This window comes from Pezoporus occidentalis, unplaced genomic scaffold (assembly GCF_034315485.1).
Source record: "Pezoporus occidentalis ecotype Australia unplaced genomic scaffold, CSIRO_AGI_Poc_V1 ctg121, whole genome shotgun sequence".
NCBI classification, from domain to species: domain Eukaryota; kingdom Metazoa; phylum Chordata; class Aves; order Psittaciformes; family Psittacidae; genus Pezoporus; species Pezoporus occidentalis.
The window spans coordinates 685,055-706,700 of NW_026913006.1; the positions used below are offsets into that span (position 1 = coordinate 685,055).

Sequence of the window (21,646 nt, forward strand, 5' to 3'; positions counted from 1 at the left end):
AAGGACTTCCAGCCATCTGTCACATTCCACAGACAGAAATGCACCTACATCTGGGGGTGAGCTGGAGCATCAATTCTCTTGGTACACAAGCTATGCAACACTTGGTGAGTGGGATGCAATTAACCACAATGAAATTTAGCCAAGGATTGCAGTTTATTATCCTACCTTTTATTAATATGAAAGTTAATGAAATTTTCTATCATTAATCTATTATTATTTTATTGGACCATTATGTCCATTACACTGTTTAAGAGCTTAGGCAAGGCTTTTGCGTAAGAGGCAGTTTGGTCTTAGTGATAGGTCTCTTCACTGCATGAAAAACCTGGAGAGAAATGTACAAACTGAAGACTGGATTATAGTGCTTTTTTATTGCTAGAATTAGAAAATCAGAACCAGATTTCCTAAGGCTGCAGTAGTCCTTTTCTGTTTACTTGTCTCTTAACATTACTCTAAACTGTATTAAGAGAAGTTTGAGAGTGTGTGTGGAATTTCTGTTGGTTCAGATGACAGATTGCACTGATTTGAACAGAGCTTTAATCTATTACTGACATCCATTTGCTAGGTGAACCATTAAAGAGATACTAAAGATAACTTCAGATGCATAATTTGATCAGGAAACTATTCCTGGTGGGGAAACCAAGCCAACACAATTCATATTTAGAAAGTAGTTGTGCTCTAGTACAACAGAGAACTGACACCTGAGTTTATGGGCAGACACTTGGACTGTTTGGTCTGAGACTGACATTACAGCCTCAATTTGTCACTCATTTTTTTCATGCCTCAGGGTATTTTGTTATGAAAGAGATAGAATAATCCTTCTTTAGGACAAATACTGATTTTTCAATAGGCTAAATTAAACCAAAATACATAAAAAGCTGTGTAGGAAGAATGTCTGGTTATTCTATTGCATGTAAAGAGGTTTTTCTAAGGAGAAACACATACGTAAAACTGTAATTAGTAATCTATAGCCCCAAAGTATAATTTGCCAGTGGTACAGCCAGCCAGCATATCTTGCCTTCACTACTAGAATATGCCAGAACAGGTTCCAGTGATCTAAGGATACTTGTGTATTTTCAACTGCTATACCGTAGCTTTTCTCTGTAGAACGATATTGAGACAGGGTGTTTAACTGTAGCAGAAGATAAATAAGGAGGAGTCATGTGTCTTTAGCTGATATTTGGGGTTAGTGGAGTCTGTAGAAAGTGATTCTATACCTTCCCAAGAAATAACCATGTTTTTCACTGAGGGAGGATTCCATCCATTCCATATTTCCTTGTTTAGCTTTATTTCATGACATGACATCACATAAATTTAAGACTGAATGTAATCACATTTCATCTCTTAAATTTCATTGGAATCAGCCTAATAGAATTGTCTCCAACCTGGATCCAAAACAGGAAAATATGGAATGTGGGGGGGATTATTATGTTTTATGTTTGCATCCATATTGGATAGCAGTAATCCAAGCTAGCAGTGCCAGCATATCCTCAGATTGCTAGTATTTTAAACAAAGTACTCCAATCATTTTATTTACATCGTAAAATCAAATATTGCTTGTTTTGTGAACATCAGAATGAATGCACCCGGCTCCTTGAGTCTTCCTGTCTTCAGGAACCCCAGTTTGCTACTACCTCCTCCTCATACCAGGCCCCGTATCTATGAGAGCTCCTGTCCACTCCTGCCTGCTCCTTAATGCTTTCCTGTCAGCATCCTTACTTCCCATTATGTCACCAGTAGGCCTTTTCCCTCTCCTGCATCGTGTCCCTTATTTTTCTTTACAAAACTGTTTTGGGTAAACTCTTTCCCCTAAAATTGTAAAAACTTTGGCACTTCACATTTCTGGCAAATTTGGGCAAAATAGTTCAAAAGTGATTATGAAGGGTAATGGACACACGAAAACATGTCTAAGTATGATTTCACTAAAAAAACAGTCTGAAACAATCAGTGTTAGATATTGTTGGTATTGTTGATTCCACGTTTCATTAACAGTGAAAGTTATCTTTTATATTCTCTATCTTTTGAGAAACAATTCCTCTGCTTTCTATAAACCACAAAGGTCTCACCTCTTTTATGAGATAAATACTTAAGAATTGCTATAGATACCTTCTTTGGAGAACATGCCCATGGGTTTGACAGCAGAAGGGTCCAAATGTTCTTTTCCTTACCACAAGATACAAAGGAAGAGCAAAGAGTGTAAAAGGTTTTGAGGTAATCTGAGCACAGAACCACTATTCCTGTTGGTTTATTGAATACATAAGTTGCTCCTTCTTTCCCAGAAACATTAGAACAGTACATAATTCTATATAGGAGGAAAATCCCTGCTGCATTTTAAGGCACTGCTAACGAGTTTGATGGTGATTACATCGTGTTCCATAGGGCTAGGAGGAAGATCGGGGTATCAAATAGCTGGCTTTTGGCCAGAGCACTCAACCCATCCATTTCAAAATCTCTGTGATCTCTAAATGTAACTAAAAATACCAAGTTGTCAGTTCAGATCCCTTTTCTAAATGTCACAGGGAACACCCTCAATCTTAGGATTCATGTGCATTATGTGTAAATATTTTAAATCTACAGGCAGTGTCCAAGGCCATTTTGGATGGGGCTTAGAGCATCGTGGTCTAGTGAAAGACATCTCTGCCTGTGGCTGGGGGTTTGAACTAGACAATCTCTAAGGTCCTTTCCAACCCAAACCAGTCTGTGATTCTATGATTCTGTTTTTTCTCATTGTTTGTTATAAATAAATAACTACAGATCTGATGGATTAACTACTTGATTCTTCTGAGGAAGCTGTGGCTTTGAATGTGTTGGGTAGTGCCATGGGGGAGCATATGCTTTGACAGCTACACCATAGTGGCACTGCTCTTGCATGATTAGGCTCTACAGCACAAATTGAAATGGGTGGAGTGCTTCTCAATCCTTATTTAGCACCTTAATTTTATATATACATATACCAGATTAAGGTCAGGTACATCCACGTACTTAAGAACATGGTTCTGATTCACTTCTAAGTCTGTCTGTCTTACCCCTTCCTTCCCAGGTTCCGCTGGATGTAGTCACCCACAACTTTAAACATTTCAAGGAATGCTTATTCTGTTCCATCCGAGTCCAACTGAGCCCAGTGATTCTTGTGGGATTCAGTCTCTGTGTCACCAGTTCTGATGTCTCTTTGTCACCAGGGTTTCTCCTATGAGGTGGTGAATTTTAATTACCTATTTAATGGTGTGTTTGTGGTTTTGAAGTCCAAACAGTTCAAAAGCTTGTGCTGAACCTTCAGCCCTTACCACGCTCAGGATTTCCTTGTCTATTCTTAGGTTGGCATTGCCATTGTGAAAACCAGGACAAGCTTTTCTGTCTTTTGGTTTTCAGCCTAACAGCCTTCAGCACAACAGCTGATGTGTACTGGGCCTTCACCGTGGGCTTTCACTGTGTTATGTCTGATTATGACAACTCATTCTGTAGTCAAGGTGCTTTCTGGCTTCCCTTGTGACGAAGATTTTCTGTTTTCTACCCAAAGGGCATGGTTTTATGGGCAGCACTTAACTGGCTGGGTTGTTTTCATAGCTGGAGAAGTGATCAGTTGTCACCATTGGTGCTATCTCTGTATGCTGTGATGTATGATCTATGAATCCCCTTCTGTTTGCCAAAGCCAAATATTAAAGTGTAGATATAAAGCTCTTGTAAGGCAATACTGCTTATTCTCTGGTTCAGTGCTACAGAAACTTCTCAATCCATTAGAAAAATAACAACTCAAAGGAGGAAAAAGACAAATGTCAAAGTCTCTGCTTGGGCTGTATTCCTACCTGACCCATCAAGAGGCATGTCTCTGCAGAATATGAAGAAAGGAATTCAGGATTTCACTTTCTGTATGGAACTAACTCTACTGTGCAAGTTGCATTTTACCAGTTATCTGTCTGTAGCTGAAACTCTTCCAATCACAGTTTCACACTATGCTCTCCTTTCAGAAGTGATACCAGCTCCTCAAAGACTGTCGTTAAGTTGGTTATTCTAAAGCCCTCTTGAAGAATAGGCATTTCTTAGATGTTAAGCCTGCTTTACCCACAAAAAACATCCATTAAACTACAGCCAAGCAGAGATCAAGACTGAGATGTGTATAAATATGTAAGAAAAGGTAGGCTACAAGCACAGTTCTATTGCTGTTTGCTGGATGTCCTGAGATTACACCCTGGGGGCTGCAGCTAGGTAATTAATTTCTGCAACACATAACTTGTTAAATTCAGTTGTTTGTTTTCTTGTTCTCTCTCACTTAATATTTTCTTACAGTTCCAAACTGTAGGTCTAACTTTATCTATAATTCCAATAAAATCACTGGAGTTATTTCCAGAACAAAGGACCCAAATTTTCTTACAGTGATCTGAATCATGCCATGTGTTTTCTGTGCAGATAACTTCTTTTCCCTTATCATGATTGACTTTAACTCAGTAAGGAAGGCACTAGTTGTACCTATTTTTGTTTTGTTTCATTTTGTTTTGGAGGGATGCCTGTGTCCAGTAATTGATCTGAGGCGGTGAATTCATTCACACCCACCATGTTATAAATCCCCTTCTTTCTGGATGTCTTCTGCTTTCTGAAGGGCTGAACACATCAGAAGCTTTTGTGGCCTTAAGAACAAGAAGGTTCATGGCCTTTTGACTTCCCATTAGGAATAATAATATAATAATCAAAGCTCTGATATAGCTACATATCCCCAAACTGAATGGCCAGAAAGCAAGTAGCGCCTACAAAATCCATTGTCAGTCATATCTTCTTAGCTTCCAAATCCTCTTTTACTATGAGGCCCCCATGGTTTATGGAAACATTGTTGCCTGGAGGTATCGTATCTTTAATAAAATTCCCCACCGAATCCCTGAGTTCAATCAGTCTCATATTACTGAGTCGCTCTTGGTGAATTGAGTTGGTCTTTCGCCTTCACAGTCGAATTTCTGTGGCAGGCCACCAATTTCTTTCTGTTTGTGACAAGAATATTAATCAGTCTCTGAGTGGTGTGTGCTCCATCTTCAGTGGACATCAGAAGTCGCTGAGAAGTACTTTCGCATCTGGTTACCGTTACACCTGAGGGCTTCACACAGTGGATACTTTTCTGGTCTACATGGCATCTTTCATTTGCCTATGTCTTGTACCTTGACTAGTGTTCTCCAAAAGGTTTCATAATTTGATATCTTGTCTTTCAAAAGCTGCCCTATACTCTCCAGCACTTCTAATAGACTTCAAAATGATCCTCATCAATCCTACCTCACTGAAAGGATACAAATCATGCATTCTGAGGGAGATGGGAAAACACAGCCAGTGAAGGAAAGGGAGAGCAGGATTCTCTCTTAAGTCCATGTGTGGCACAAGGGAGGTCAGATAGTGTGAAAACCAGCCCAAGTTTTTCTACTCTAACTCAATCTCAAGGAATATTACTTTAAACACAACAGGACTTTCTCATGAGTGCTAGCATTTTTGCAGGAAATCTCAGAAAAATTCACATTCTGGAATTGCTTTCCCATATCCCAGGCAGGTTACCAGCCTGAAAGCAGGCCATAACTAGGCCTTCTGGGGAGGTGAAGGGGGTTTTGTTTCACATACACCTTCCTTTTTTCCAAAATACTCTATGTCTCATCATCCCATGCCTCATCTGCCCCAGTCCCCTGTAGCAGTGTAACAAGCAGCTTAGAGATCCATTGATTCCCAGCATTTGATTGAATGTCTCTTTATCAGCAGAAGTGGGGTGGCAAATGCAGAGGACATCCGAGTCACTTCCTTCTCTGCACTTTTTCTTTAATCCTTGTTATTTCACAGAAGGTTGGAGGGACTGTCCTGGGTTCAGCAGTAGCAGTCATTTTTCTCCTTCTTATTAGCTGGTGCAGCGCTGTGTATTTTACTTTCGCTCTGGGAACAGCACTGATAACACACCGATGTTTTTAGTTGTTGCTCAGGAATGTTTACTCTGACCAAGGACTTTGTGAGCCTCATGCTCTGCCAGGGAGGAGGGGAAGCCGGGAGGAAGCAGAGACAGGACACCTGACCCAAACTGACCAAAGAGGTATTCCTTACCACAGCACGTCATGCCCAGTATATAAACTGGGGGCAGTTACCTGGAAGGGCTAGATCACTGCTTGGTAGGGCTGGGTATCGGTCAGCGGGTGGTGAGGTGTTGTATTCTCTTCCCTTGTTATTTCCCTTCTTGTTATTATTATTGGTGGCAGCAGCAGTGATTTGTTTTATACCTTAGTTACTGGACTGTGCTTATCTCGACCCGTGAGAGTTCCATTCTTTCCATTCTGCTCCCTGTCCCTTGGGGAGTGGGGGTAGGGAGGGGGGGAATGAGCAAGTGGCTGCGTGGTTCTGGGTTGCCGGCTGGGCTTAAACCATGACAAGGACATACACTGGAAAAGATCACCTTCAAAATTAAAATAATTCTAAGCAACTGATCTTGCTGCTAAACATTTGGGCCCAATTCTGATGCCCTTAACAAATACATGACCAAAGTGGAACTTCATTGTTTTTTCTGCAGCAGAAATCAGGCTCAGTTCTTTCTACATCGGGGGAAAGGCTGAGTACACTGAGCATATGCAAGAACTGTTTGCTTCTTGATTAAGTTCAAATACCTAATGCTTTTTAGGATTTTTATTTACTAATTGGTCTGAGATTAGATCTTCAGCTAATATGAATGAACTACTAATCATATATAATCTGTCTGGCATTATCACCACAGGACAACCCACACATGCAAGCAGCTGAAATGCAACTTGAATGTTGGAATTGGTAACTCAGTCTTGCAGAACAAGATGGGGGTGGAGAATCACAAGATAAAAAATAGAAAACTTTTTGCCTTTGATGATAAAAAATAAAAAAAACCCTTCCATTCCTAGTATTTTGAAATATTCCCCCAAGCATACCTAATGACCATTTAAAAAAATCTGTATGATTTAGAGCTTTGTCAGTTTAAAAACTGTCCACAAAGAAGTGTGTTTTACGTGAAATTCTTCATTCATAAAACTAAGGGAGCTATTTCATTTGCCAGAATTGGTGGGTCCAAATGTGCCAACTCCTTTCACTGGCATTTTTTAATAGTACGTGAGATATAATAAAGCAATAAAAGAAATAAATGAACAAATCTTGATGAAGAGATCAGTTGTGAATCTTTAAAAAAAATGTTAAAAGCACAACTACTGTCAGGTTTTTAGTTTTTCTGCCTGCTCTGTTCATTGCCTACTTTGCTTCATTCAAAAATCACAGAATATTCAGGGTTGGAAGCTGACAATTGCAGTGCCTGAAGCCATTTTGCATGATCCCTGAAGCTGCCCAAATTAGTAGTCTTTCTTTAGAATAGAAGCATTAGTGTCAGTATGTTTTCTGCGTATATGGTGTAATCCCATCTTGGGAAGTCAATGAGGCTTTGCTATTGATTTCAATGGTGGAAAAGTACTAATTTCTTCAACTAATATTTGGAGTGGTGGGAATTATACTGGTTATACTGCTGCCTTCCACTGCTGACTTCTCTGAATTGTGCTGACACAAAATGAGGAGGCTACTGTAGATTGAGATGAGCTCTTAGGCAGAAGTTCTTCCCTGTGAGGGTGCTGAGGTGCTGGCACAGGTTGCACAGAGAAGCTGTGGCTGCCCCATCCCTGGCAGTGTTCAAGGCCAGGTTGGACGGGGCTTGGAGCAACCTGGTCTAGCGGAAGGTGTCCCTGCCTGTGGCAGGGGGTTGGAACTGGATGAGCTTTAAGGTCCTTTCCAACCCAAAACATTCTATGCTCCTTATGATTCTATGATCCACGTGATTCTATGACAGTGACCTGTTCTCAAAAATACCCACCAGCTAAGGAGCAGAAGAAAGAATTGATGTAAGTATTTAGGCTGCATGCTGCCATCTTCAGAAAGTATCCACCCACCCAGTGAGTTTCCTGGCAACTGGCCACCGTGCTCTCAAAAAGATGCGAAATTTTCCTTCACAAGGGTTGCGAAAAACAAAGGCAAAAATGATCAGAGTGGAATACCTAAGTTTGGAGAATTTATTCTTGTTAATAAAAGGAAAGGAAAGCTCCATTTGTCAGCAGCCTGATGCTGCTGCAGGTAACAGTGGCAAATCCCAGGGAAGGGCAGCAACCAGAGGCTGCACAGCCCAAGAAAAGGGGGAGTGTTGGAGAGATGAAGTTGGAAACTATATATAGATATAACCTCTATTTGTTTGACATGCCTGAGCACTGACAACAGAGATGACAGGCACACTGCTCTGAGTAGTCATTGTCCCTGTGGGGAGGCAAATCAGAACCCACCACTGTTTAACACTGTCAAGGATTTCAGGGGAAGCGTCAGGGCCAAATAGCAATCCATGCTCTGACATGTGACAAAAGGGATGTTACTGTAATAGCAAACATAGTGAATTGTCCTGGTTATCCTGCAAAAAAATACTTCTCAAGATACAGCGCAGCTGGCTGCAATGGAAATCAGAAAGGGAAAGGTTACCAGCCACATGGTTTCAGCTAAGACCAGGCTGCAAAGGAAAATCATGTTCTCTGAGTCCAGCATTTCCTCTGGAAGATGAAAAACCAGGTGACAGAGATGTTCAGTCAGCCCTACAGATGGAAGAAGCATCCTGTGAGCAATGTCCACCAAGATGGTATCTATCTGTGTTTCCACAGAAGTCTGTTTCTTCTATCCAAATGCAGGAACATAAAGCACAGTGTTTCCACTTTATGTGACAGACGTCTCCTCTCTGCGTTACAGTTAACATGAACATCTTGTGATTGCCAGTATCATAATTGCCAGTTCTGAGAAGAGATTTATGGTGGAACTGTTATTTTTTTTTTTAGGTGTTTGACATTTTACTGACAAATCATTATGGCCTCATCAAAGGCATTAAAATCAACAGAGAAATTCCTACCTACTGCTTTGGATTGGCCCAATCAGAACACCTCCAGGCCCAGCTGCTGCTTCCAGCATGCTTTAAAAAGTAACAAGAAACATGTTCTTCAAAGACAATGATCTATATCGCTTGCATTTCTTATGCTAAATAATAGAAATCCTTTTGCAGGATAAAGTTCTAATGATAAAGTTTCAGAATGACTGAGAATTCTGTGCATTTGTGTGCCAAATATACTCCAAATAATTGGCATGTAGAATCCTACAATGGTTAGAGTTGGAAGGGACCTTAAAGCTCACCCAGTTCCAACCTTCTGACATGGGCAGGGACACCTTCCACTAGACCAGGTTGCTCCAAGTCTTGTCCAACCTGGCCTTGAACACTGCTAGGGATGGGGAAGCCACAGCTTCTCTGGGCAACCTGTGCCAGTGCCTCAGCACCCTCACAGCGAAGAGCTGCTTCCTTATATCTAACCTGAATCTCCCCTCTGTCAGGTTAAAGCCATTCCCCCTTGTCCTGTCCCTACAGGCCCTTGTCAAAGCCCCCCTCCAGATTTTTTATAGCCCCCCTTTAGGCACTGGAAGCTGCTCTAAGGTCTCCCCAGAGCCTTCTCTTCTCCAGGCTGAACAAGCCCAGCTCTCTCAGCCTGTCTCCAGACCAGGGGTGTTCTAGCCCTTGCAGCATCTTTGTGGCCTCTGGATTCGCTCAAGCATGTGTAGTGCTACTTTTGTGTTGGGGGCCCCAGGATTATTGCAGAATGAAGAAACTTGCCAAGATAGTAGGCTTACAGGAGGTTCTAATTGTTCTCTTCACAAAAGAAACTGAAGTTATTATCTTGCTCATCATTTGCCCCACCTTCATCAGGCACCCCAAGTAATCTGGAAAAGCACTTGCTCCTGTGATGGTCTTTGTGCCCAGGAATGAGTCAGGCCCCTGCAATGACAGATGGGTAAATAAATCACTGATGAGCAATGTGCACGCAGGAGAAGGTTGCTCTGTGCACAGGGAGGTGTCTGCTTATCCTGGATAGACACTCCAAGCAGAGTTTATCCTAGCACTGAAAGTGAAGCAAATGCTCCGAATGATTTCTTTGCATCTGATTTCTTCCAGCTGCAAAAGCAGAGGAGAGCCTGCTTTTCCCCTCCCTGCAGAATCAACCTCTTTTGTGTCCCATTTCAGTTCCTGTGTTAAGTGCTGCTAAAATGTGCCTGCCTCTCCTAGGCAGGGGAGACTTGCTGACATACTGCCATTTACATTTAAAGCCGCCTTCTACATACCTGAATATTAACAAGTCTCCACAGCAGTTTTTCTACATGGTCTGGCTTCAAGCTCTTCCAGTGCCTCAGTTTTTCTATCTTCTCTAGTTAACGAGCCTTCACACTTCTATATATTTTTCTTCCCCCTCTTTTGAAGATAAAGCCATTAGTAACTACTTTATAGTTCCTCTACCCATGTCCTTCCACTCTAATCACAGTAGTGACACTATTAACTTGATCATCATCTTTTTACCAGTCCCGGGGAGAATACTTTCATTTGCTGAAAAAGTTGAATGTTGTTCAGTGGTACGAGGTACCTCAGCATGTTGTGGCATCTTCCAGTTAAAACACGAGTCACTGTGATCTGGTTGTAGCCACAAAACCATTTTTTATTTTCACATGAGTGCACAGCAACAAAAATATAGCAAAAAAGCACTGAACTTCTTACTGCTTACCATAAAACACACAGAATCACAGAATCACAGAATCCCAAGGGTTGGAAGGGACCTCAAAAGATCATCTAGTCCAACCCTCCTGCAAGAGCAGGGTAACCTACAGTGCATCACACAGGAACTTGTCCAGGCGGGCCTTGAATATCTCCAATGTAGGAGACTCCACAACCCCCCGGGCAACCTGTTCCAGTGCTCTCTCTCACTCTCACAGAAAAGAAGTTTTTCCTGATGTTCACATGGAATCTCCTATGCTCCAGGAATTTGTTGTTCCCTCCCTCAAAGCATGAGACTTGTCTACTCAGAAATCTCATGGAAAAAAAAAATCCCATTGGTGATATATCAGACTTCCATTAAGAAAAAAACCCCAACCAACAACCCAGAAAAGCAAAGCAAAGGGCTGGAATATTTGTCTTTCCCAAGAAAATGCCCCTAACATGCCCCATAACATCATCTCTTAGAGTTCCTCTGGCCTGAACCTACACGCACCAGCATCAGTGGAATTGAAGTGGCAAAACCAGTCATTGCCACGGAGTACCTTGAGTTCTTGTCTGAGATGCAAGGAATATGTCTTGAAATGTCCACGCAGTGTGGCACCAACACTAATATTTCCTTTCTCCCCAGCACAATTCTTTATTGCCTGACATGTGCCCCTTCACACTCTGCAGCATCTTGGGAGGATGCTCAGCAGGCACTTGTATCTCACTTCTTGCTGAGAAACTCAAACCTAGGCAAGGAAGCTGCTCTTAGCAGATGAGTGGAAGTGTGACCTGGCTGCTAGGATTCAGTGTTTGGTACTACTGCCACATTCTCTCCTGTATTGCTTCTGAGGAAGCTAAAAAAGCTGTCACGACACAGAGACAATCCTCTGTGAAAAGAGAAAGCAGGGAATCCTTCCTGACTGCAATGCCCTAGCAGCTAACTTAGAGCAACGTGGAGTCTAGACATCTTCAAATTAATGGCTTGCCATCGCATGGTGAGCTGTATGGAAATCTCTTGGCACACCTGTTTCAGCTGGTTTGTTGGTTTTTGACCTGGATCTTTGTTCCACAAACATTGAAACCTTGGCCACATCTGCAAATAATAGTAGTTTCCATCAGTATGGCCGGAGCCAGGATTTTATCTGAAGATAGATTCCACAACCAGAAAACAGGTTTAACTGTAGCAATACTGTTTGCTGACACTCTAGTAATGGGCTAATGCCAACAGAAATGTTTATTCAAGAGAATCTGATAGCAAAGCTGTTGTGATGTGGTTGTAAGATGGCAGGGAATCCATCCCTCCTATCGGTTTTCCCTTGACAAACCTTCTGTCTGGAGTACTTTTATTCCTTTTTGAAAACTTATTAGAAGAGCCAGCAGACATGCAGCACATGGTTCTTGAACACTGGCTTCCTACTACATCATACCAAGCACTAGCCCAGATTATTGAAAGCCATCAGCAGAGATGTGTGAAACTAGGGGCCATGGGACACAGAACATTTCTACCATGGCTTTTCATTGCCAAGGATGGTATGGTTCAGATATACCAGCAGTGTCAAGCATTTCAAACCTACTGTGGTATGGAAGAGACAACATCACCAAAAGACTCATTTAGTTAATGCCTCTTGACTACAGAAGAAGTTATGATGTCCCTTATACTTCTCAGTACCAAAACTGAAATGCTGAATAGCATTGGATATTTAGAACACCGAAGGACAAAGCTAGGTCAGTCTAATTTAAATACAAATGTATTTCTGACTAGCTAACAGCTCTGGTTTGTTGAGGAGCTGAAAAAAGAATTAAAAGGAACCATACCCTTACTAAATGTTGCAGACTGACTCATTTCTGACTGAGAAAGCATAGTCACTAATTATTGCAAGGGAATGTGCATATGTGCCTTCCAAAAATTGATATGGCTGCTGAATTTCACATCCTACTTATCTCTCAGCACATTTCTCGGTACACATATTTACATTAAAAAAAACCTTCCTGAGCTGCATCTGAATGATGTAAGTGTTGGGTAGAGACAACCGATGGTTTAAAAGCAGAAGATTTAATTTAGCTATTCCTTTTTTAGGATGCCCAGACTATGCCGCAGAGCTGTTGTGACCACCCTAAGCATGCAGGAAGACAGATGAGAGATAGTAGCTGTGCCTTAAAGAGGTTACAAAGTGATTAAAATATACTGGAAATAATTTTGTTATCATTCATATGGTAATGATCATGATTTTTTTCCCCTTTACATCTTTCCATCTGTTTAGGGAAGGAAGGATTTTCATGTCTAAATGAGTCCTTTGTAAGGGCCGTCTTTGCCTTCTCTTGGTACAATCTCTGCTGCATCAGACGCTGGGAAACCCAACCCCATCCCCTTTGCTTTTGAGCCACCCATCAGTCTAAATCTCCTAGTTACAACCTGGGCTCTCAGACTGCAGGAGCTGCCATTGGTACATTAGTGCTGACCTCAGTATATTTTCAGCGCTGTGTTTAAGACATTACTTTCAGAAACATTAGTTTTCTTTTAATATTGAACATTTTGAGGAACGTTAGATGAGTGTTGCAGAGCCCACACATCTGAGGCAGACATGAAATGTGCACGCTTCAGATGTTGGAATATAATCTCTTCCACGTCTCACCCTTCTTTTCCACTGATCTACCTATGAATAGGTTACATATTTTTTCTACTTCTGTATTTTACAGCAGTTTGATTGAGAGGCACATGTTCAAAATATTTCTGCTATTCAGGGCTCCCTACCATGTTTTGCACAGAATAAACACAGACTCATTTTTAGAAGGACCCTTTAATCTGGATAGATGAAGACACCAAGCAGATCAGATGCCTTACCTATTTTTCTGATACAAAAAGTTCACCCACCAAAAATTCTGGTGCACCTCTTCATATACCACACAAGATAAATGAGGGGATTGTGACTGCCACATCTGGAAGTGTTTAAGGCAAGGCTGGATGGGGCTTTGAGCAACTTGGTCTAGTGGAAGATGTCCCTGCCTGTGGCAATGGAGTTGGAACTGAAATCCCATTCCAACCAAACCCATTTCATGAATCTGTGATTAAGATTTCTGATCATTGGGAAAGCCAGGTATGTTCTCACTCATTGCCATGCTACTCTTTATTATAAAATACAATTGTCTTTGGATTAAATTGAACTTCATCACCCACTTGCCACAAGCCACAATGGAGCAAATTTTAACCTCTAAGGGCAAAGCCTGAATGCACCTGAAGACTTTTAGCACTTTGATGACATATACCCCACATAGCAACAGCCCCTGCCTTTGTCTCTCTTCTGTCTTTAACACTCTATTTTTCCTTTTGATACCTAAGTAAGTAACCCATCCCACTTCAGTAAGCAGCACAGTGATAGGAGTATAACACATACTCGTACCGTGCTTGTTTTGGTCATCTTTTTTTTTTCTTTTTTTTAAGTACAGACAAAATTGTTATTCATCTCACAAATTTCTTTAATTACTGGTATTGCATCTCTCTTAATTTATCATTTCAAAGTTACAAAGGAAATGCCTTATCAAGTCTGGTAGGCGACCCCATTCCCAGAGAAGTTCTGATAATGCGATGCAACAGGAGAAGTAACGTGCTGCTGCTGCCTATTAAGTCACAAATTCAAATCCAGATTCTGTGTGATTTAATCCAAAGCCCCATACTAGTGCCAGAAATGAGTTTTAAGAAAGGTGCAAAGGTATCTATCTCTGAACAGTAAGATTTTACCAGTCCCTTGGGAAAGTCCCAGCTCTGCCCTATTTTCCAGTGTATGAGCTCAAAGCTATTTAAGCACATGCAGATAAAGGACTTGCTCTGTGTGTGAAAACTGCATGTGTGACTGAGAACTTGAGAAGTCACCTCAGGTCCTGGCATCACAAGAATAAAAACAGTACCCAGAGAATGAAGGGAAAGGCACCCTGGCTGAAAATGAATGTCTTCATGGACTGCTTGTACTGCATCTAGAGGACGATTAAAGTGCCAAGTCTGAACACCTGAACCATCTTCTCATGTAAGATATTTGGAAAGCTCAATTCACTCATAGGCTACCCAAGCCCTCTCAGTCCATGGGCATTGACTACAATATATGCAGAATTTAGTACAGGTTTTCCTTGGTAATTCATCCTTAGGAAAATGAAGGAAGACAGAAAAGACTGTTACACAACGAAATTATCAAGTGGAAGATGGCAGTCAGGTGGAGGCTTTCTTCAGTAATCTGAGTAAGAAAGCTGTGAAGTTAAAATTGCAGGAAATCCATATTCAGCATCCAGATACCCTGCAATGAGTTGCAGGAATCTGTACGAATATACTTTTCCCCATGAGGGTCACTGGGTATTTAACTTTTAACACACTTCAGCTCCTCTCTGCAACCTTGGAATATTCAAAAACAGGCTGACAGCACATTAAAAATAAGCACTGCTTTATTTGCCAGGTTTAGATATTAAATTTACACGTGAGCTGAATGCAATGTTTAAAAAATTTATTCCAACATTAGTATATCATATATATCAGCAACATACTTGGCAGACAAAAATACCACTCAGATTACACTACAGTACAAGTCAAAACAAGCATTACACATAGAACAGTAGGGAAGTCCATCTATTTTCACTCAGTTCTGTTGTCTCAAGCCCATAGTATTACATAAAAAAGCATAGTAACAAAATCTTCTAGAAAAAAAAAAACAAACCAACAGTCTAGTGTCTTATAGTAGCACTCTTATTTTGCAGTCATTTGCTTAGAACATACCACACTAAGTTTTTTCAAGGTAAAAAGACTAAATTTTAAGTGGAAAAAACCTATACAATCCCTGATTGCATTGCACTTGAAAGGCTGATTTGCTAACTAATTCTAATAAAGCAACCTACTGTTGCTTAAATGACAGTAGTTCCAAAACAGAACTATCTTCACTTTGGTTAAAGGACACTTTTAGATACTTGTATTAACCACAACTAAATCAATTGTTCCAACAGTAGGAATAAACATGTCCCCCATCTGACCAGTCCATTTTCCCTATTTTTCTCACTTTCCAAGACCACTTCAGGAAATGTCTCTGAACCATTACAATCCTAATCATACCAATAATATTTAGTCAAAATACTGCTCAATGACAAGTAAAGGCAAATAATTATGTCAAGAGGTATTAAGACTTAATTCGTTATGTGACATCAGGTCTTAAGATGACAACAGATTCTCTTCTGAACAGTTCCTATATATGAAAAAGTAATGCTATGAAGTGTAAGGATATATTTATAAGATATGCATCTTTCTTATTTAAATAAGCTGATTCCAGATTTTTTCCACTTTCTATTGTATGGATACAAGATAGACAAAACATCTGTTTGTACAGCATTCAACAGGAAGTGATCTCAAAAACTAAGCTGGAAAAAGCACAAAGTGAGGGTCAAAACATCAATTCAATTCAGGTCTGCATGCAGGGCTTCTGCATGTCAATGCTGTATCCTGAACTAAGGCATATCTTTGTTTTCCTTCTTGTTTTTTTGTTTTCCATCTTGCTTTTAAAGAGCATTATTCACTCACAATACATCTAGTTTGCTATCACCTTCTCAAGTGTGGTATATCAGACACTTGATTACAGCACCTGAAGAAACTAACGTTTCCTAAGCAGGAATAGCGCATCTCATACTGAATTTTCAAATCTGTTTTTAGCTTCAATCAGATTGTACATTTTGCATAGAAATATCATTTTGCATCTCCTCACCTTACCATCTGAATCAACTGTTGGCATTGCTACCAGTAACAGAACTGTGAACTCTAAATTAAGCAGTTTAGTTAACAGTATATGTGCAAAAAGCAGCAAAGTGCCTGCATTGTGTTAATTCCGGTGTGGTGTCCATAATTATGGTGACTGATACTCTTCTTTGGCTTATACATTAAGCAGCAGAGCTAATTTATTTATACATGCATTCCTCCAATACATCCATTACTTCAAATACATCTGAATACTCATGAGCACAGTCAGTTCAGCATGAAGGCAAATGGCCAATGTGCTTGGTTTTTCAAGCAAACTTATAGAACAAAGTTGATTAACTTACGGTAAATAAGAAATGTACATCTTCGTCAACTCCCTGACTGGCAGCCAAACCAGGCTAATTTGGGCTGCTCAGCCTGGAGAAGAGAAACTCTGTGGAAACCTCAGAGCAGCCTTCCAGTATCTGAAGGGGGCTTACAATGATACCAGAGAGGGACTTTTCTTCAGGGACTGTAGTGATAGAACGAGGAGTAATGAGTTTAAACTTAAACAGGGGAGATTTGGGTTGGATACAAGGAAGAAATTCTTCCCTGTGAGGGTGGTGAGGCACTGGCACAGGTTGCCCAGAGAAGCTGTGGCTGCCCCATCCCTGGCAGTGTTCAAGGCCAGGTTGGATGGGGCTTGGCGCAACCTGGTCTAGTGGAAGGTGTCCCTGCCCGTGGCAGGGGGCTGGAACTGGATGAGCTTTAAGGCCCTTTCCAACCAAACTATTCCATAATTCTATGATTCTATGTTTGTTTGAGGTAGGCACTTAAAAAACTTTAGCTAATAATGGCAGTTCCATGGAGACATGGATTTAAAACTCTATTACAACATTAAGGTTATTAGCCGAGCACCCCAAGATGTAGGCTAGGTCTGCTAAAACAAAATACATAAACCTTAAGTTGTGGATCTAGTACACAGTGCATCATTTGGCTGACATGGAATACCAATCTGGATTATTTTTGTGTATACCTGCAAGGAAGTATAACTTTCTAAGTGCAAACATGGTAAAATTTCTCATCTCTCTAGCTACAGCACTTCGGCATGAGAGAACTCAAGTCTGGTGATACTTCATTGAAACAGTCATGGTATCTATCAGTGGCTCTCTGTGAGCAGCTCCAACAGCACTAATGCAGAAGTGTGCCAAAGTAAGCATGGTTTGGCTAACACTGAACAGCTCTGGGTGAAGGTTCACAGTATCACGACGCCTGCAAGCACGCACGTTGGAAACAGGCATTTCCCCATAGCGAGCAGTTTCACATCTTCTGCCAAATGCAAACAAACAAGGCACTAAGCATGGAAGCGTTGATATGTTTCAAATATACAGCAAACTCATAAAAATGCCTGCTTCAAATTAGAACATGAGGGCACATTCAGAAGCAGCTGGTAGCTACTCTGCACAAGTAGTTATCATATATTTATAACCTTGATAACTCTGGAGAAAAGCTTTATGACAAAATAGGAAAAAAATCCTTCTTAAAAATTAAAAAGAAATAAAAGAAAACAAATGTCCAAACCCCAGGCTCCTATGCATAAGGACAATAAAACCCAAACAGAGATTATTTGGCATGCTCAAAAATCTTTTTACTATAGATCCATGGACAAACCATCCAGCTTAGATCCATGAGTGTGGCGGTCCAGCTCCCCGTCACTGACTGCACTGTCACACTCTGCACTATGCATTGAGTACAGACACATAGCTTGAGCCCAATAATCCAAAGAAAGGAGCAGTCTTGGCAAAAACTCATGTCAAACATCATCTTTCAATGGCAGTTTTTGAGATGGAGAAATAAATTAGTTACACTTGTCTGAACTGTATACATATTCTCAAAAAATACTGTAATTAGATGATTTGTCAATATTTGCACTAAAGAGCAAACTCTTTGGCAGGTGGTATCTTTATGAAAATAAATGTTTTTTTTTTCCTTCATTAGTACTAACTGACTGAATTCTGTGCCTGTAAGTAATTCCAAGTAGAATTAAGCCAATATATTTTAAAATAGCAATACCTTCTAAAAAGTGAATAGAAGTTCAAAGTTTCAAACAAATGTTTTCTAAGACATAGCAGATAAAAAAATAAGCCCCAAACTCTAACCCTTTCATCTGGAGTGTTCTCCTGTTTAGAAGATCATGTCATAAAAATACTACTTGTCAGTATTTTCCACAGCAGGAATCCTCTATGATAAGCTGTTTTGTTCAGCTTGGATACTTTTGTATCATCCTGGAATTCTGCATTGAGCAACAAGTGGGGAGGCTTGGCCGCCATGACCTTACCCTGCCCTGTGAGCCCTTTGAGGGTAATGTTCTCTATATTGGATAATCCAAATTTGAGGATGACAAAATTATGCTTCTTATTCAAAGTGATGGCTAAATAGAAAACAGTGGTGAAATCATACAGTTAAGTAGATTTCCTAAACCTAGAATGCTCAGTGAGGCTTTTAGAGCAAAGTCTAAAATCTTTGGACTGAAAGCAAAGGGCTGAAACCTTTGTTGAAACACATCAACATGATGTGTACTGAGCAAATCACAGATGAAAAAAAAAAAGCTGAAACGAGCTAAATCCCAAAAAGCTGTTTTTTCAACTACATGGCTCTGGATAACTCCATTCTCCCTTCTGTGGCAATGAACTCTTTCTCTGTGGCTCGTTTATCACCTTGACACAGTCTCTCCTTCAGTTTTTCAAGTTCATACTCATGCAGGATTTTCTGTGTTAAATATTTTTCACGTTTTATTTTGGCTTTCACGTCCGCAGGGACGTCAGGAATCATCCATGCTACGAAGAATTTGACAATGAATACAACATGCTGGAAAAAAAAAGGAAACCAGGAGAAATGTCACAACTCATTACCAAATGACCTATTGTTTTATCTAACCCTAAAGAGAGCTCTTTTTTTTTTTTCCTCACAAACAGAATACATTTCATAATGTATATCTGAGGCATGCTGAAGAAGAGACTTTAACAACTCTATTTCCGCTGCAAACTTGCAAGACAGTGGCCTAATACTGAAGTGACAATTAAGCAAATTATGGATTTAGCTATTTTTAGCTAATATGTATCACTGCAAAATGCTTTCTGGATTTTGGGTATGGCCATCTCCCATCCAGGTCTTCAGTGAAACCAGGAGAAGGAAAAGTGCTAGTAGAGGTGGTCCCTGTCTTTTCCATCTGCATAAAGACCTTCTTGAGTTTGGTATTACTTAGGGAAGCAACGATTTGATACGCAGCAGTTCTATTTTTGGTACTATTAGTAACTAGCTACAGTACCAATTTCAGCAGGAAAATTTTTTAGGGAACATACCTCCATAATAATTATAAAGGCCAGTTTTGCAGCAAGAATATGCCAGAACTGCATAGTGTGTAAATATTTCCTCTCATGATCTGGAGGGTATCGATAGTCTCTGTACCTGTTGGATAGAAAGACATGCAAAGTTGAAATGTCACCGTCAGTCTGAGACAGACTACAAGCTCAGTGACACTGACAGGCAAATACAGCTGTCACTTACGGAACCTTTTCACCTTGTTTTAAATGCTGTTTCCTTTGGCAGAAAAAGATTGCCCCTTGATTTGTTTCTATGTGATGTTTGTTTAAACACCCTCATGCTCACTGCAGCGGAGCAGAGATGAGGTTGTGTGAGAAGTGAAGTTTTGTACATAGGTCACTGTTTTTCAGGCAATCATCAGCTAATACAGGACAGAGGGGTGGAATGGATCAGAGTGACAGACAGGTTTTGAGTAAATGTCACAGACATTGTCAGATTATGGGCTGGGCAGATGCAGGGTTTAATGGAAGGACAGTCTTGAGTAGTGTTCTACACTCACATGTATGAATAGAATAAAGACTCCTGAGGTTTTAAAGCTAATGCATCATACAAATGTAGTTTCTTCTTAAAGTCCTGGGTTTTTCTGTATGTTCATTTATTTGGGTCTTTTCCGTTTTCATCAAATCAATATTCTTCTTCTACCATGGACTTCTCCAATTCTTCTGGAGCTTCCAATGCTTCTTCCAGCAAGAAAGGATTATTTTATTTTAGTGAAAACAGGATGGCCCAGATCCTTGGTGATACCTAGCACAGTAATCATTGACTTCAAATACCATGTCTCATTTTCAGCTTTGGAATCCAAACATCCCCTTATTGATACTTTCTTGTCTAGCCTAGGCATTGCAGCCTAAAAACCTTTGAAAATATAGGCTGATGTTTGCAGCCTTAAGGACATCAATCTCCGCTATCATTCAAAAATCAATAGTTTAATTAAGTAAAACCACACCCAAACAAGCAAAAAGATTAGCAGTGAGACTCTCGAAACAGCAAAAAGGTGATTTTTTGATCTCGTACCATCTCAGGCACCACTTTGTTAATAGTATAAACACTACCTCTCACACTTGAGAATGATGAGAATGACATCATTTCATTTCTAGTGGACTGCTTAGACCTGCATTGACTTTTTATGCTGTATTCTACACATACTAAGAATTATATATATATAATATACACATACTGTATTATACTAAGAAAATATCTGTTATTACACCAACACCAACCTGCATATGACAAAGTCTTCTCGATTCACTTTAGGCTTATTTCTGTCAGGAAAATCTGAGATTTGAAACACTGACAAGCTATTGTTTATGTATCCAGACATTGGCGAGTCTTCGTTTTCAGAATAAGCATAGTAGTAAACTAAACGAGGAATCATATCTGATGTGAATGCAACAATAAAAGCCTGAAAAAGAAATTTGGAAAAGGAATTAAGGAGGTGGCCCACAAACCTTGCGAGGGTTTTGGCACTGTGACTCAGTGGTGTAACTCAGAATCTTTTAAAGCAAGCGTAAGCAGCATAGCCAGGGCACTGCACCTTGGTAAAGACACTGACTGCAGCCTCCCCTGCATTCAGTGAACAAAAAATATGGGAACACTCCTTACAACAGGCACCAAACCCCAAATATCCCCTCAAACCAAACTGTCTTCTACCTGTGATAACAGATACGGTTTTGAATTCTTGTGAGAGGATGAACTCGAATTCAGTGTGCGATCACTGGAGGGAAAAGGAGGGAGCCACCTTCTCCAGCTGTATCTGAAAACTAAACAATGGCTCCCAGCACATTTTGCCTGGGAACTGGAGATACTTCAGATGCTCAGGTACCTTACTACTTAGGTAATACCTACAAGTGGATTTATTGCCCAAGACACTTGCAGATCTGATACTACTCAATATTCCACATTAGAAAAAGGCAACTCTTGTGCTCGCCAGTCTGCCTTCCATTATAATTCAGATGAAATACTAGCACAGCATTTAGTTTCCAGTTTCTACTAAGTACGCTGAGCCACTG

The 21,646-nt window shown here is 40.4% G+C and overlaps 1 protein-coding gene across 9 annotated transcripts in view; it reads right to left on the minus strand.

Moving 5' to 3' along the window:
* The window catches only part of ANO5 (anoctamin 5), a 315,349-nt gene that overhangs the window by 229,824 nt on the left and 63,879 nt on the right, over positions 1 to 21,646 (minus strand). For 8 of the 9 annotated variants that reach the window (XM_062607248.1, XM_062607247.1, XM_062607245.1 and 5 more), the window contains 3 exons: positions 20,858 to 21,039; positions 19,616 to 19,721; positions 14,966 to 19,121 (listed from right to left, as the gene is read on the minus strand). In XM_062607248.1, the coding sequence (XP_062463232.1) occupies positions 18,900 to 19,121; positions 19,616 to 19,721; positions 20,858 to 21,039 (510 nt within the window). In that variant the 3' untranslated portion in view covers positions 14,966 to 18,899. Of the gene's footprint in view, positions 1 to 14,965; positions 19,122 to 19,615; positions 19,722 to 20,857; positions 21,040 to 21,646 lie in introns of those variants that run through there. The other variant, XR_009962490.1, reaches the window with a different exon arrangement.